Here is a 17,897-nt window from a genome sequence, read left to right on the forward strand (position 1 = left end):
CTATTCCTGGATGCAGGCCTTTGATAGCTCTCTCTCTCTGTCACACTCTGTCACTCTCTGTCGCTCTCTCTCACTGGGTCTCTCTCTGTTTGTGTAAGACCATGTTCTGAGGATACCGTGTGTGTGTCGCTCTTTTCCCTTTCAACTTTCAAGACAGAGGCAACACATCTGAGCTCTGTTGTTTTGTGGCCTTTATTGTTTTCATTTGAATGGGGGGGATCTAGGGGAAATACTAGGCTACTTAGTGGGCTCGTCCACTCTAGCATCCAATCTCTGAATTATTCTGTTCTCTCAGGGGCTGTGCTTGCTTACCATATTGTGGCCTAGCTTTCTCCACTTTGGTCTCTATTAGGATTCCATGACTGTGAGCTCATGAGTTGACAATCAGTGGGTCATAGTCCTGTTCTGTGATTGGTAGACAGTATATTCTGCTAATACCAGCCAGCTAAAACCAGGAATGTCAACAAAGTTTTGAGTCATTAACTGCCCCAGTTTACCAGGTCTCCCTCAGAGCGATCTCACCGCCCCTTTTCCCGGAGTCCGATTGGGAATTCTGAGAAGGAGCGTCCACAATTCCCTGATATCTCCCAGTGCTGACTGACAGGGGAGGAGGAGTGAGAGAATTAGGTACTTGTTTTGTGGTAGAGATGTGTTTCTCAGTTGGTCCGACTGCCCTGTGGTATCCTGCATTCTTCTGCCATTTCGCTCCATTTGGACCCCTTTTTTGATGTGATTCTGGTGGACGTGTTTTTATCAGCCCCATCGCTAGAGACAGAATATCTGTTTTTGACACACACAGTGTGTGCGCGCACACAAGCTACACACACTACAAAGGGCCGCTCTGTCCAGAGCATTGCTCTCTGAGGGAATAGATCAGAGCTCCTCCCTCCATTTTCACTTTCCTGTTTCTTTCTCTCCTGACACCACTTTCTCTTGTTTGTTTGTTTTGGAATGCATGGTGTAAATCATATCCTAGAGAAGTAGAGGGGGTATTAACAGCTATTAGCTTGAGGAGAGCTTGGAGGGAGCGATGGAGGGATGATTGAGAGGGGAGTTGGAGTCCACTCCTCTCTTTCTCTTCCCACTCCCCTGCTCTGGCTAGCCTTATTTGGTCACTTTGCTGCTGCTACGACTGGAGAGAGAGAAAGGGGGGGGATGGACAGATTGTTATTTTTTTAAATCTTCTTTTCCCTAAGAGAGAGAGCTGATCTGAGGTCAGAGAGACAACCCAGGCCTGAGAGAAGGGGGGTTGTGGGTATCCTCTACTTTGCAATACTTATGTAGTCTCCATATAAACTATTCGGCTGCTAGATCAATTTAATGAAGGTGTTTAGGGTTATCATTCTATATACACATATGAAGTGTGATTTTGGAGTTTTTGGATCTCCAGTATGCAAGGCATTTTAATGGGCTGGTTATGATACCCCTCTCTAGCCAAAATGATTGACATACTAAGTACTTGTGTGTGTTGGTCAGTGGAGCCTTTAGTCACTGCAACAGTACAGTATGTGTGAACAACTTGTACGTTAGATATGCCAGAAGTGAAACTGCTTGGTTGGTTTAACTGAGAACACATGCAAATCTGTGGAGCTGTTTCTCTGTCTGCTTCCTATTGTGGCTATGGAAATGACTGGTACAATCACAATACTTTCAGGACTGGCCAGTTGTTTGGCGTTATGTACAGTGACTGTCATATCTCAACATACTCACAAAGAAATCAAATGAAAAAAGTTGCAATAGAATTGTGTTTGCTAAACAACATTCTAACACTAACTTTTTGTGGTGAGTTTGCTGAGGAAACTCACCAAACTGTTGAAACTGGTTGCCTTACGTTGAATCAACATTTTTTACAGTGCTGCAGTACTGTACCCACTGTATACAATCATACCCCAGACGTTTCAGTTGAAATGGTCTCACGGACAGACACTCTGTTACATGCTGAGTTCCCTCTCCCCTTTCCCCCTCTCTAATGTTCCCCCAGTGGCCTGTCTCATGTCACGTCCTCCCCAATCTTTCATCTGAGCTCATGAGACTTATCTGGATAGGAACCTGATGCAAGCCATCTGTAAGTGTGTGCGTGCGTGTGCTTATGTGTGTTTTAGCATGTACCCCTGTGAGAAGGATGATGTGTGTGTGTGTGTGTGTGTGTGTGTGTCACTGAGCACTGTGAATTTATTTACTTCTGACCCACTGGAATTGTGATGCAGTGAAATAATCTGTCTGTAAACAATTGTTGGAAAAATGACCTGTCTCATGCACAAAGTAGATGTACTAAGCGACTTGCCAAAACTATAATTTGTTAACAAGAAATTTGTGTAGTGGTTGAAAACAAGTTTTATTGACTCCAACCTATGTGTATATGAACTTCTGACTTCAACTGTAGCTGCATTGACAACAACTCAATCTTAACCATCCTTCACCTCTGAAACTGTTATTTATCGTCTTAGTGTCTCTCTGTCCAGATTGTCTGTTCAGGTTGTGTCCTATGAACCGGTACTCTGCTCAGAAACAGTTCTGGAAGGCAGCGAAGCCCGGAGGAAACAGCACCACAGACACGGTCCTCCTCAACAAACTACACGTGAGTCACTCCCCCAACCCTCACCCATCTCAACTGTCTTACCATGATATTACTGTATTATATGATTTATTATATCAATCAATCAGTGGTATAATGACTCTAAATGTCATTCGAGGTATGAGCTCATCCACATCTGAAGAGATACAATAGATGAGCCCTCTTAGATAACTAATCTAAACTAGCACTACTTCTAAAATCCAATACAACTACATTAGTAAAGCACTTACACTCATGTTATTTTCCTTGACTGTGGTAATCTCTCATTCAAATGTGAAATACTACATCCTGCAATTCCATTTAACAACATGTATGGTTTGAGGAGCTCTCTTAAAGGGTTTAGGTTTTCTGTCCCCACACTGGTGTGATGGTGTTCTTAGGGGGATTATATATTTGCTGAGGTAGAGGTAATGTTCAGGTCCTTTTATAGACATTTCTGAAGCTGTAGTTTCATTACTACCACCGTCCCACCTTTCTTCTCTCTCTCTCTCTCTCTCTCTCTCTCAGCTCTTTCTCCCTCCCTCCCTGTTCTGATACAATACCACATAAAGCCTTCTGTTATCTGACTACGGAGTCATAAAATTATAGATTCAGATCTCTCCTGTGTTACCATGGTGATGTGAGGCCAGAGTTTTAGGTTCTAGCCCTTCAGTTGAAGCTTGCAGGAGTGTTGCTGTTAATTGCACTTGCCATTGCTACATTCTTTAGATTTCTGTCATTGAAATTAGTCCTTCTTACTCAAGTCCATGTGGATACATTTGTGCAAAAGCAGTAGCAATGTTACTACTAGCAATAGTAATGGTCTCTAACTCCTTTTTTCATCACTTGTGTAGCATGCAGCAGATTTGGAAAAGAAGCAAAATGATTCAGAAAATAAAAAGTTGCTCGGAACGGTGATTCAGTATGGGAACGTCATTCAGGTGTGTGTGTATACATATTCATTGTCTGGAAGAACAGTGATTGGCTTGTATCCACAGCTAAAAGTCATGTCAATGAAGCCAATCTACACCATAATGAATCTCATACCCCACATATATCTATTGGGTTTTAGCGTGACACAGTTTACGAGGCTTCCCATCCAAGATATTTTGCTGGTTCCAAACTTGGAGAACCCTGGAGGCATCCATGCGGTTTCTGTTTGTTTATAAATAGAACAGTGATGTGGGAGGATCTAGATGGTGTTTTTCTAGTTTCAGAATTGAGCATATTCTTTTCTCAGTCAAAACCTTTCAGTTATAGTCTGAGCCTAAAACGTACTGCATACCCATAAGGGCAGAGAAAGCTCATACAACGCAGAAATAAACCCTATGAAGAAGATGATGTGCACAAGCAAAACTTGTCAGTATGTTTGTATCACACAATGACAGACTGCTGGGTTATTGTATCGTATCTTATAATATTGTATCGCAACATATTCCATCCCCAATATGTTTGCTGTATTCCCCCAGCTCCTCCATCTGAAGAGTAACAAGTACCTGACAGTGAACAAGCGTCTGCCTGCGCTGCTGGAGAAGAACGCCATGAGAGTGATGCTGGACACGGCCGGGAACGAAGGCTCCTGGTTCTACATTCAACCCTTCTACAAGTTGCGCTCCATAGGAGACAGTGTGAGTTCTATCTATATGGTTCTCCAAGCTTCAGCATAGATGCTGTAAAGAGGCCAATGGAACGCAGAAGTGGGGATAGAAGGAGGATACCGGATTGGGGAACATTCAACAAATCTGATCTAACAAATAGGATATTCGTCAAATGATTGATGTATTGTAACAGGCCCAAAATGAAAATGTAGTTATTAAAGTCCTTTTTGGATTTATTTCTGTTTTTGCTGCATAATATTTAGAAGTTTCCCCTTTTCAGGTTTAGAAGTGACTGCTAAGTCCCGTTCTTATAAGCTGATAGAATAGCTAGCGTACAGAAATCGGTGGAGGTAGTCAGTCATTTTGAACTGGAATGCAGATGATTGGTGATGATGACATGAACATGTATTGGGGTTGACATCAATACAAGCATTATACTCAGATTTAGTGTGAAATACACATAAATACTAGCCTGAATCTCCTCATTGCTGGGGGGCAATGAGAAGATTCAGGATCTTTCCTACATGGCATTTCTATTGTTTTGGTCGAGTTCGATTGAATTCTTTACCGCATGTGCTGGAGACCTTGTGAGTTCCACTATATCGATATCATGGTTCTACAAGCTGTGCTCCATAGGCATTAGTGCGAGTTAAATATGGTTCTACATAGGAGAAAGTGTGAGTTATATCCTTATGGTTTTATACATCCATCCCTTCTACCAGCTGTGCTTCACAGGAGACAGTGTGAGTTACACCAATGGCAATGATCACACATACTGTATAGGATCGCCTGAATCACAGCTTCTGGAAACATGAACAATCTGTCAGACTGAGTGAAACAAATGTGTAAGGCAATATGGTCACAGATATACCTTCCTAGATTTTCAAAAAATAAGTAAAACATATGCCAAAACTCAGAAAAAAATTATGGACCTCCACAAGTCTGGTTTATCCTTGAGAGCAATTTCCAAATGCCGGAAGGTACCACATTCATCTGTACAAAAAATAGTACGCAAGTATAATCACCATGGGGCCACGCAGCCGTCATACCGCTCAGAAAGGAGACGCGTTCTGTCTCCTAGAGATCAACGTACTTTGGTGCGAAAAGTGCAAATCAATCCCAGAACAACAGCAAAGGACCTTGTGAAGATGCTGGAGGGAACCGGAACAAAAGTATCTATATCCACAGTTAAACAAATCCTATATCGACATAACCTGAACGGCCGCTCAGCAAGGCAGAAGCCACTGCTCCAAAACCGCCAATAAAAAGCCGGACTACAGTTTGCCACTGCATATGGGGACAAAGATTGTACTTTTTGGAAAAATGTCCTCTGGTCTGATGAAACAAAAAGAGAACTGTTTGGCCATAATGACCATCGTTATGTTTGGCATGGCATCATGAGGATGGAAAATTACTTGGATATATTGAAGCAACATCTCAAGACATCAGTCAGGAAGTTAAAGCTTGGTCGCAAATGGGTCTTTCAAATGGACTATGACCCCAAGCATACTGCCAAAGTTGTGGCAAAATGGCTTAAGAACAACAAGGTCAAGGTATTGGAGAGGCCATCACAAGCTCTGACCCCCAATCCTATGTGGGCAGAACTGAAAAAGTGTGTGCGTGCAAGGAGGCCTGCAAACCTGACTCAGTTACACCAGCTCTGTCAGGAAGAATGGGCCAACATTCACCCAACTTATTGTGGGAAGCTTGTGGAAGGCTACCCAAAACTTTTCACCGATGTTAAACAATTTTAAGGCAATGCTACCAAATACTTATTGAGTGTATGTAAACTTCTGACCCACTGGGAATGTGATGAAACAAATACAAGCTGAAATAAATAATTCTCTCTACTATTCTGACATGTTCACATTCTTAAAATAAAGCGGTGATCCTAACTGACCTAAGACATGGATTTTTTTTACTGGGATTAAATGTCAGGAATTGTGAAAAGCTGAGTTTAAATGTATTTGGCTAAGGTGTATGTAAACTTCCGACATCAACTTTAAGTAGCAGCCAGCTCGCACGTCAATCAATCAGGTGTGTTCCTGTCAGTTGTGCTAGCCATGTGTGCAGCATAGTAGTCTCTTTGTGGATTAAAGCAGCAGAGGCCAGGAGTCATTCTACAGCCACAACCACACAAATGGCTGTATCACCTCAGGCCGAGTCAGTGTTTAGGCTGGGACAGGAAAAGGGGTCAGGCCCAGGTCAGGTGTTTTGTGCCGGCTTTCCACTCTAATCCTCTTTGATGAGGGCCAGATCAGCTCTAGCTTTGGACTGACTGGGCTTATAAGTGGCACCATGCTGGAGCCTTGTACTTTAAAGAGCAACTGAAGCCAATAAACAACTTCTCTGGTAGAAAACAGCATGTCTCATTGGTATCAGTCAACAACAAAAAAGGTGTAATCATCAATTCGGCATGCAGCTTCAGGTGACCTGATCCTGATGTCCATGGGACCATCAGTGAAGTACACAATGTATATGGGACAATATTTTAAAATGTCAATACCTCCGAATTTCAATGACTTAAAAACCTTAACAACTGTAAATTATAGAAATTCATGTACAAATATTGAAAGCATTTAATGAGACAAGTAAAACATGTGCAATATCAACATTTTGTCCCATTGACATTCTGTAATTTATTGAAGGTTCCTAACTAGCTCCACATACGGGCTATCCAAAGTCAAATCAATTTTGCCGATGTCGCACACCAGCCAGCTGAATATAATTGGTAAAAAAATTTAGCTCGACCTGGTTAGACTTTTTCAAGTTATCTAAAAGGGGGAGTGACTGTGTACAGTTTTGACAGATAAAGTACAAATGCTTCCCACACACACACATACACACACACACACACACACACAAGTGACACCCACATCAAAGCAAGTCTCCAAGACCCAAATCTCATTCTGTCGCATTTCCTAATAAGGTGAATTGAAATCATGAAGTTCAGCCCCGCCTTTAAGGACAACTCTCTAGAGCTGTTTGAATGATCCTAAATCTCCTGGCTCTCCCTGCCAAGATCTTGAGGTGAGTAGGAGCCCCAGGACAGGGTGACCTAAGGTGGAGCCATGACTGTTGTTCTAGTACTACGCCTAGGTAATAGGCCCTCTGGATGAGTGATTTGAGTTTGAGATTCAGAGCTTCACATACTGTCCTGTATTTGACTGCAGACAGACACATACAAATGAGTTTTGTTCATGTTTCATAGCCCCTAGCAGCTGACGTGCACATGTGTAATGCATGCATACTAAATTGTAATGTGTGTTTTCATTCCAGGTGGTGATAGGGGACAAGGTGGTCCTGAACCCTGTGAATGCTGGCCAGCCCCTTCATGCCAGCACCCATCAACTAGTGGACAACCCAGGATGTAACGAGGTTAGACCCTCACGCTGTCTCCAGGTCCTCTCCTATGGGTTTATACAAATACTGTATGTACAGTATTTATAGGAGTGTGTAGTGTTACTGGCCCCCTCCTATCATTTCAAACATTACAGCATTGTGCCATGGTCCTCCACATTTGCATCAATTATGTCTAGGATTTGCATTTAGCTCTAGTCTGCAGCTCATTCTGTGAGAATGATGTGCCTCTTTATAGTTATAGGACACCAGTGAAGGAGTTCTATTAAGCTGAGCCGCGGTGCACCAGTCTATGGCTTGTGATGTGAACTGGCAAAAGCGGTGAGGGAGGAGTGCCCTTCTCAAATGGAACAGTAATCTGTGCCGCTCGGTCATGTTGTCGACAGCATGGTGCATCGTCCAGATCGTCCAGATGCACCATTTTCAGACTAGTTTTCATTGGGAAGGCAGAGCAAAGACTTTTGCATGAATCCTGTTCATTACTCCACATGCTTAATCTAGCCTAGGCTATGTCACTTTTGTTTTGAGCCGACTTCTCCGGGGGCTTTAAACTGGGCACCTGGCGCACGCTGGGAGGCAGCCCAGTTCCAAAACTAATGCAATCACTTTTCACCCTGTGCAAACTCCATCCACCGGGTTAATCGGACCAGATAATCAAATTCCCTCAGTGATGATTGTTGCATGTTTTGCTGTTAAGGGATTAAACTGGTAACTCTTTTTGTATGCTTGGTGTTTCAGGTGAACTCGGTCAACTGTAACACCAGCTGGAAGATCGTGCTGTTCATGAAATGGGGTGACAATCAGGAGATCATTCTAAAAGGGGTTGGTTTTATCACAAATTTCAACCAATCTGGCCTGATTTTCACAGTTCACATTGCCTTGAGTATGAATCAGAAAATAATGGGTCGACGAACCCGGTATCCCAGTTGAAGACACAACGCTGTTAAATGTTATAGGTAGCTTAAAAATATATCCCAAGGCAGTGACACTTCCCCTAGCAGTCTCTGTGGTAACAACCTTCCTGTCTGTTTGTTGCCAGGGTGACGTGGTGCGCCTGTTCCATGCAGAGCAGGAGAAGTTCCTCACCTGTGATGACCACCGGAAAAAACAATATGTCTTCCTGCGCACCACTGGACGCCAGTCTGCTACCTCTGCAACTAGCAGCAAAGCCTTATGGGAGGTGGAGGTGAGGAGGAAGTGCATAGAAATAGAAATTGTAGAAGCGGAGAAAGCCCCTCAGATCATGGCAATTTTACTTCTCCCTCACAACTGCAAATTTATTCTGACTAAAAGTTCAGTTTTAGTTTGATGTGTATATGGGCTTACAAGTTGTTAATATGTGCATGTACACAACTTAAGGGTAAGATATGACATGTGACTGATCGCTGTGTTTCTCCTCTTGCCAGGTGGTGCAGCATGATCCATGTCGAGGTGGAGCTGGCTATTGGAACAGTCTGTTTCGGTTCAAACACCTGGCCACTGGACACTACCTGGCTGCAGAGGTCAGTAAACACTGCTTTTACCACACGCACACAAAAAATATATATTGTTGCCAGGAAGTCACATTGAGACCTCTGATTGTGAAGAGAGCCCGAGCTTGTTCATTGTATGTGTGTACTGTTGTGTGTTTTCCAGATGAACCCTGACTATGAGGAAGAGCGCCTGGAGTTCCGCTCCTCAGTGAGTCACCTTCTCCAGTTCTGGTAGCAATGGCCTACCATGTAGAGGAATGATGAATACTGTGGGTCATCTGAACCAGTCGTTCCCAGATTTTTAATATATTTGATTTATTTAATATAACCAGGCAAGTCAGTTAATGACTTAACCCACTGTTTCTAGGCAGTCATTAACTGCTTTGTTCAGGGACAGAACAACAGATTGTTATGTTGTCAGTTTAGGGATTCGATCTAGTAACCTTTCGGATACTGGTCCGATGCTCTAACCACTAGGCTACCTGCCGTAGAGTTTTCCTGTAAACCATTGAATGAACCAATCACAACCCAGTCTGTTGACACAATGTGAAATTAATCAGTCACATCCCACTGGTGTCTCCCAGGACACAGTGATTATTGTAGCTCTTCTTACTTGTTTATCTCAGCTTGAACCTGTCACAGTAAAGAGCACTTCCCCGATGCCACCATTAGATGGCAGTGTCTGCATAGAGAAGTGTGATGGTACTAATGTGGCATGGTCTGCCTTTAGCTAGCTGGTTGCAGTCTACTACTAGGAGTGGATCTCATAGTCACACAATTCACTCTACAAGACCCTGACGTCTATAGCACTGACACATACTACTGTCATTAGTCAACACATGGTTGAACAACTAACAGAGCATGACTCTGAGAATGAACATGTTCCATTTTCACATTAAGTCAAACTGAGCCAAGTCAAACTGAGCTGGCTGTTCTGGTTATGCATCCACCATATTGTAGTTGCTGGTCAGCACCATAGAGTGAAAAGGTTTATACAGTATTAAACAATCATTCACTATAGTGACCATGTGAACACAGCAGAACACCCAAACTATAATGACAGCTGCAGTTTAAAACTTCTTATGGCTTGGGGTTCCGCTAGCAGCACCTCTCGACAACATTCCGCTGAAAAGGCAGCATGCGAAATTCAAAAATATTTTTTTGAAATATGTAACTTTCACGTGTTAACAAGTGCAATACACCAAATGAAAGATAAACTTCATGTTAATCTACCCATCGTGACTGATTTTCAAAAAGGCTTTACAGCAAAAGCACAACATATGATTGTTAGGTCAGAGCCAAGTCACAAAAACACACAGTCATTTTTCCAGCAAAAGAGAGTCACAAAAAGCAGAAATATAGATACAATTAATCACTATCCTTTGATGATCTTCATCAGATGACACTCATAGGACATCATGTTACACAATACATGTATGTTTTGTTTGATTAAGTGCATATTTATATAACAATCTCAGTTTACATTGGCGCGTAACGTTCGGTAATGTTTTGCTTCCAAAATATCCAGTGATTTTGCAGAGAGCCCCGTGAATTTACAGAAATACTCATTGATAAAAGATACAAGTGTTATTCACAGAATTAAAGAGACTTCTCCTTAATGCAACCGCTGTGTCAGATTTTTAAAAACTTTACGGAAAAAGCAAACCATGCAATAATCTGAGCGCTCAGAGACCAAACCAGCCAAAGAAATATCCGCCATGTTTTGGAGTCAACAGAAGTCAGAAATAGCATTATAAATATTCACTTACCTTTAATGATCTTCATCAGAATGCACTCCCAGGAATCCCAGTTCCACAATAAATTTTTGATTTGTTCGATAAAGTTCATCATTTATGTCCAAATTCCTCCTTGATGTTAGCGCGTTCAGCCCAGTAATCCATCTTCATGAGGTGCGAGCACTAGGTCCAGACGGAAAGTCCAAAAGTTCTGTTACAGTCCGTAGAAACATGTCAAACGATGTATAGCATCAATCTTTATGATGATTTTAACATAAATCTTCACTAATGTTCCAACCTCAGAATTCCTTTGTCTGTAGAAAAGCAATGGAACGCGAGCTAACTCTCAAGCGTCACAAGTTTGTGGCACTCTGCCAGACCACTGACTCAGAGGCCTTATGAGCCCCTCCTTTTCAGTAGAAGCCTCAAACAAGTTTCTAGACTGCTGACATCTAGTGGAAGCCTTAGGAAGTGCAATTTGTCCCAATAGACACTGTTTTCGATAGGCCAAGCTTTGAAAAACTACAAACCTCAGATTCCCCACTTCCTGGTTGGATTTTTCTCAGGGGTTTGCCTGCCATATGAGTTCTGTTATACTCACAGATATCATTCAAACAGTTTTAGAAACTTCAGAGTGTTCTCTATCGAAATCTACTAATAATATGCATATATTAGCAACTGGGACTGAGTAGCATGCAGTTTACTCTGGGCACGCTTTTCATCCAAATGTGAAAATGCTGCCCCCTATCCCAAACAGGTTTTAACTCTGTACTTACTCTACCTAATTACCATAAACACTGAAATATTAACATGTATACATATTTTATTCTATTTATGTATAATAACACTGTGATTGATACTTCACAATACACTGTGATAACAGAGGAAACGTCTCATTTAGCCTTTAGAACTTCATACCATTAGTAGGTCATGAGGTCTAGTGTAGTATATAATTAAGCCTATATTTTTTTATTGATCAAATTGATGCTCTCATTGTGGTGAAAGAAGAGATCTTTTTGAGTTGTGAGTCTTATCTTCTTCAGTATGCACACGATATGCTCTTTGGGTCATTGTCCAGGAATTTTACAGGAAACTGCTGTGTTTTTATCAATCATTTTCCTCTTTATAATCATTGATCCTGGTCTCCTGTGCCCTTTGTCCATGTGGTTGTGCAATGATTTGATGAGACTGTTTTGTTGTCATGTTGTCTCTCGTGATCTGATGAGACTGTTTTGTTATGTTGTCTCTGTAGTGATCTGATGAGACTGTTTTGATGTCTCTGTAGTGATCTGATGAGACTGTTTTGTTTTCATGTTGTGTCTCCAGCTGGACTCTGAGCAGGTGGACCTCCGCGCCCGCCTCAGGAACCCCCAGGAGAAGGTCATGTACACCCTGGTGTCTGTCCCTGATGGCAATGACATCTCCTCCATTTTTGAGCTGGACCCAACCACTCTGAGAGGGGGTGACTCCCTAGTACCCAGGTAGGACTTTGACCTGGACCTTACCACTGTGAGAGGGGGGGACTCCCTGGTACCCAGATAGGACTAGGACCACTGCATTGTGCAAAAAGACTCCATTACTCATAATACTTCTATAGGAATTACCAATTTTTCTAGAAAGTAACTTTTTATTACATCCATGAGAATGTGTCAATTTAAAATGCATCTTTAGATGTCATCCTGTATTGTTGTGTGATGGAACTGGTCATGTGCAGGGAGAGTGGTGAGTGACCAGGCTATGTCAGGGTTGGGGTCAATTTGAATTGAAGTCAGTCAATTCAGAAAGTAAACTAAAATTTCAATTCAATAATTGAAAAAATAAAAAGCTTTTATTTTCAATGACTTCTCAATAAACTGCAAAGAAGAAACTATTATTTCAATTAGTTTTATTTTAAATTTAAATCACTTCCTGAATTGTCTGACTTAAATCGGAATTGACCCCACCCTGGTATACGTGGATGTCTATTGAGATAGAGTAGCTATAAAGTCTGGATGTCTGTAAAGATGACTGTATCTCTGGAAAGTCCCCCGGAAGACGTAGTGACTACAGTAGGTATCCCACTGTTGACGCAGATCAGATTCTAAGGAACATGTTGCAATATGAAATGTAACCGGTCATGTTCCTCCCACTGGAAATGGAGAGACACACATACACACACTAATAATCTTTAGAATACATATGTGTGGTATTTGTTTGTCATCAGCCACATTTAGTTGAATTCAAGTGAAATTTCACCTATTAACTCTTGTGACACCCCATCCCGTGAACGGGACCGTTGTCATCATCTGACACTAATTAGCATAACGCAACGGAAATAAATCTTCCTAGAAAATCTTCCAATTCATGAAAATCACAAGTGAAATATATTGGAACACAGCTTAGCCTTTTGTTAATCACCCTGTCATCTCAGATTTTCAAAATATGCTTTACAGCCAAAGCTAGACAAGCATTTGTGTAATTTATCGATAGCCTAGCATAGCATTATGCCTTGCTAGCAGCAGGCAACCTTGTCACAAATCAGAAAAGCAATCAAATTAAATCGTTTACCTTTCAACTTTGGATGTTTTCACCCACGAGACTCCCAGGGAGATAGCCAAAGTTCATTTTTTCCCAAAATATTATTTTTGTAGGCAAAATAGCTCCGTTTGTTCTTCACGTTTGGCTGAGAAATTGACCGGAAATTACGGTCACGACATCCCCGAAAAATATTCCAAATTAGCTCCATAATTTCGACAGAAACATGGCAAACGTTGTTTATAATCAATCCTCAAGGTGTTTTTCAAATATCTATTCGACAATATATCAACCGGGACAATTGGTTTCTCAGTAGAAGTGATTGGAATAATGGCTACCTCCTGTATTTTACGCGAGAATTTCTCTGGGAGCATCAGGTGACCACTTGCGCAATGAAGCCGCCTACGGGTATTCTTCAACATAAATGCGTAAAACTACGTCACAATGCTGTAGACACCTTGGGGAATACGTAGAAAGTGTAATCTGGTTGATAGGGCATTCACAGCTCAATAGGGACGCATCGGAACGCAGGGCTTTCAAAAGATGAGTCACTTCCGGATTGGATTTTTCTCAGGCTTTTGCCTGTAACATCAGTTCTGTTATACTCACAGACCATATTTTTTACAGTTTTGGAAACTTTAGAGTGTTTTCTATCCTAAGCTGTCAATTATATGCATATTCTAGCATCTTGTCCTGACAAAATATCCCGTTTAATTTGGGAATGTTATTTTTCCAAAAATGAAAATACTGCCCCCTAGTACCAACAGGTTAAGACACCTGTTATTACTTTCAGTGTAAAGGGTAAGTGGACAGGGTTATGGTCACGCTGGCTTCAGTATGAATTGACATAGGACATGTGTGAGCAATAGTGTGTACGTGTGAGTCGGTCTGTCATTTTTTTCTCCCTAGCTGAATGTACAGAGCTGGTTGTGAGGGTGGGAGGATATAATCTGTTGACTGTGATGGAGGACAAAAGGATAATTCCCACAGACTAGACTGACTCTAGACTAGGGTTTCAAAGGATCAGAAAATGTCTGGAATTTTTCTGGAAATGTTCCGTGGAAAGTTGAGCCTGGGAATTTAGGGAATTTTGCTTAAATTCATCAAAAACGTTAGCTTATAACAGTGAACCTTTTTTGTGGGATACACAGAAGGCAATCCTCGGTCTTGTGGCATATTTTGGTTAAACTATCCCCAATTCAATGGAATTGCAATCCTCTGCATGCACAGTGCACTCTTCCATCACATGTTCAGCTGATTCTCAAGATCTTGCACACTAATGAGATGCTATTGAGCCCACACTACTACACTGTCTGAGCCAAGGACTACATGCTTTCTGGTAAGTTTTGATTACAATACTGGGTGGGGTGAATATATTTTATATGACATACATGATTTTTTGTTAACTAGTAAATAGTAGCATACAGCAAAGTGTGTTTAAATCCTTTCTAACTTAACAATTTCTACTAATTAGATTTAGCTACCATGTGGGTTTTAGCTTGCTTGAGACTGCAAACTGAGGAGTGTTAATTCACCTGTTTCCATACATGTTTCATTTTAAAACATTTATCTTACAAAGGAGTTGTTTCATCTAACTGCTTAACTATTTATCTGTACATGGAATTATTTGTTTTTTTAAACTAATTATTTTCTCATCTTCACAGGAAAATGCCACAGGCACTATCTGATGTGTGGAGACATTTCACTGCAGCTAATGTAGAAGGAAAAGCTGTGTACATTTGAAAATACTATGCCAAATCATGAAGAATGTGAAGAATGCAACAAAGATGCAGAATCAAGTTCCCTCATCGCTCACAACAAGCAACCTCTGACAAAGTCCCTCTACTTCTTTTCGAGGTGAAATGATGAATCAGACAACTTATCGATAGCAACAGCTCATCCAAGTTTGTTTGACACAATGGAGGAACAGAGAAATGCTGATGAATGTCTTGCTCCAGCTGTTTAAGCAACTGGTTCACCTCTAACGCTCACAGGCAATGTGTATTGGAAGAGATTTCTGAATGTTCTTCACCCAGCATACACCCCTTCAACCAGACATCCTTTATCTACTCATTTGCTGGATACAGAGTTCAAGTGAAGGTCAGGCAAATCATAGAGAAAGCAGACTGTATTGCAATCATCTCTGAAGGGTGGTCGAATGTTCATGGGCAAGGAATAATTAACTACATCATCTCCACCACTCAACCAGTATTCTACAAGAGCCCAGACACAAGGGACAACGGACATACCAGTCTCTACATTGCAGATGAGCTGAAGGCAGTCATCAATGACCTTGGACCACAGAAGATATTTGCACTAGTGACAGACAATGCTGCAAACATGAAGGTTGCTTGGTCTCAAGTGGAGGAGTTCTACCCTCACATCACACCCATTGGCTGTGCTGCTCATGCATTGAATCTGCTCCTCAAGGGCAACATGGCACTGAAAACAATAGATGCGCGCTACAAGAGAGCCAAGGAAATAGTTAGGTATGTGAAGGGTCCTCAAGGTATAGCAGCAATCTACCTCACAAAGCAAAGTGAGAAGAGTAAGGGCACCACATTGAAGCTGCCGAGCAACACCCGATGGGGTTGTGTTGTCATCAAGTTTGACAGTCTCCTGGAGGGAAAGGAGTCTCTCCAAGAAATGGCCATATCGCAGTCTGTCAATATGGACAGCCACATCAAGAGGATCCTCCTGGATTAAGTATTTTGGGAGAGAGTGGTAAGCAGCCTGAAACTCCTGAAACCTATAGCAGTAGCCATTGCATGGATTGAGGGAGACGATGCCATCCTGTCTGATTTTCAGACTCTGCTTGCAGATGTAAGAGAAGGAATCCGTACTGCCCTGCCCACATCACTGTTGCTCCAAGCAGAGGAAACTGCAGTTCTGAAATACATAAAAAAGCGTGAAGACTTCTGCCAGAAGCCCATGTTGGACCCCAAGTATGCTGGCAAGAGCATCCTGTCTGGTGCAGAGATCAACAAGGCCTATGGTGTCATCACTACTGTGTCTTGCCATCTTGGCCTGGATGATGGCAAGGTTCTTGGAAGTCTGGTGAAATACACTTCCAAGCAAGGGCTTTGGGATGGAGATGCAATATGGCAGTCGTGCCAACATATCTCATCAGCCACCTGGTGGAAGGGACTTTGTGGATCTGAGGCTCTTTCCCCTGTTGCCTGCATCCTCCTCCAAATCCCACCAACATCAGCCGTCTCAGAACACAACTGGTCTTTGTTTGGGAACACACACACCAAAGCATGCAACAGCCTGACTGATACAAGGGTTGAAAGGTTGGTTGCCATCCGGGTAAATGTGAGTCTTTTTGAGCCTGACAACAAGCCATCCTCAACAGGGTTGGACAGTGAAGATGAGGCCTCAGTCTGATGTTCAAGAGGTGGACATTCGAGGTCCAGGGAGAAGACATGGAAGCCTGAGAGGAAGACAACCAACGTTTTCGTTTCTGGACTATCATGTTACAGTATGTTGAAAAGGTTTTTGGGAGATACAATGGATGAGTGGGGATCATTCAATATTCCCTTTCTTTTGTTGTTCAGTGAAATCATCCCATGAGATGAGTCAACTCATTTAATTAAAGTTATATTCGTAACTAAATGTGATTTTTTTCTATTGGAAGGATTTAATCATTTGCAATTATGTCTACTTATGATAATGTAAAACGTTTGTTTCTGTCTCCATATAATATGGTAAATATATCCAGTGCAAAAAAACATCTAAATTTAAATGGTATTAATATTAATTTGCGTATATTCCCATTAATTCCCGTATATTCCCGTTAATTCCTGTTAATTTCCACCTCTAAATATTCCCCAGAATGTGCAACCCTACTCTAGACTGACTTACTGCAGGCCATGGCCCTGTTCCTTACTTACTATATAGGCTACAGTACCTACTCAAGTGTGTGGTTGAGTTTTATACATGTGAGATACTATAAGATGTTGTGTTTGGATTACAGTAATCACTATTATTATGATCTCCCTCCCTGTACTGGAATGCATCAGATGAGATGTATTTCAGTATTTCATCTGAGGCACACTTCCATTCCACTGTTTGGTATGGCACTGCTTGGTGTGTTCTAGTGTGGGCCTTGCCCAATAAATACTTTATTATTCATTCTGGATTCACAATACTGTGTGTGTGTGTGTGTGTGTGTGTGTGTGTGTGTGTGTGTGTGTGTGTGTGTGTGTGTGTGTGTGTGTGTGTGTGTGTGTGTGTGTGTGTGTGTGTGTGTGTGTGTGTGTGTGTGTGTGTGTGTGTGTGCGTGCGTGCTCAGGAACTCGTACGTGAGGCTCAGACACCTATGCACCAACACATGGGTCCACAGCACCAACCACCCCATCGACAAGGAGGAGGAGAAACCTGTCATGCTACGTGTGAGTGACCGCTCAGCCAGCCATTAAGACTAGTCAGTTTCTGAGACCTTATCAATAGTCTGTCTAACCCAATCTTTAACTCCTGTACATTATGATTGGTCTGTCCCAGATAATCAGTCCAACCCAAACGTTACTCAATAATATCATAATACCCTTAGACAATTTATCTGATGACCAGGTGCACTATTGAATACTATTCTATTTGTGAGTTTACTTATGAGAAATAATTACATTTGACCATCCAAATTCACGCGTCACTGTTGTTATTT

General features: G+C 41.8%; 1 protein-coding gene across 1 annotated transcript in view; it reads left to right on the top strand.

Annotated features, from left to right (window-relative positions):
- LOC135541877 (inositol 1,4,5-trisphosphate receptor type 1-like) overlaps positions 1–17,897 on the top strand; it is a 187,051-nt gene that overhangs the window by 17,368 nt on the left and 151,786 nt on the right. Inside the window, exons 4-13 of the mRNA XM_064968332.1 lie at positions 2,463–2,578; positions 3,409–3,495; positions 4,024–4,182; positions 7,432–7,530; positions 8,251–8,334; positions 8,552–8,698; positions 8,919–9,014; positions 9,148–9,192; positions 12,047–12,201; positions 17,529–17,628. Coding sequence (XP_064824404.1) covers positions 2,463–2,578; positions 3,409–3,495; positions 4,024–4,182; positions 7,432–7,530; positions 8,251–8,334; positions 8,552–8,698; positions 8,919–9,014; positions 9,148–9,192; positions 12,047–12,201; positions 17,529–17,628 — 1,088 coding nt within the window. The remainder of the gene's footprint in view (positions 1–2,462; positions 2,579–3,408; positions 3,496–4,023; positions 4,183–7,431; positions 7,531–8,250; positions 8,335–8,551; positions 8,699–8,918; positions 9,015–9,147; positions 9,193–12,046; positions 12,202–17,528; positions 17,629–17,897) is intronic.

This window comes from Oncorhynchus masou, chromosome 6, assembly GCF_036934945.1.
Source record: "Oncorhynchus masou masou isolate Uvic2021 chromosome 6, UVic_Omas_1.1, whole genome shotgun sequence".
Taxonomy (NCBI): Eukaryota; Metazoa; Chordata; class Actinopteri; order Salmoniformes; family Salmonidae; genus Oncorhynchus; species Oncorhynchus masou.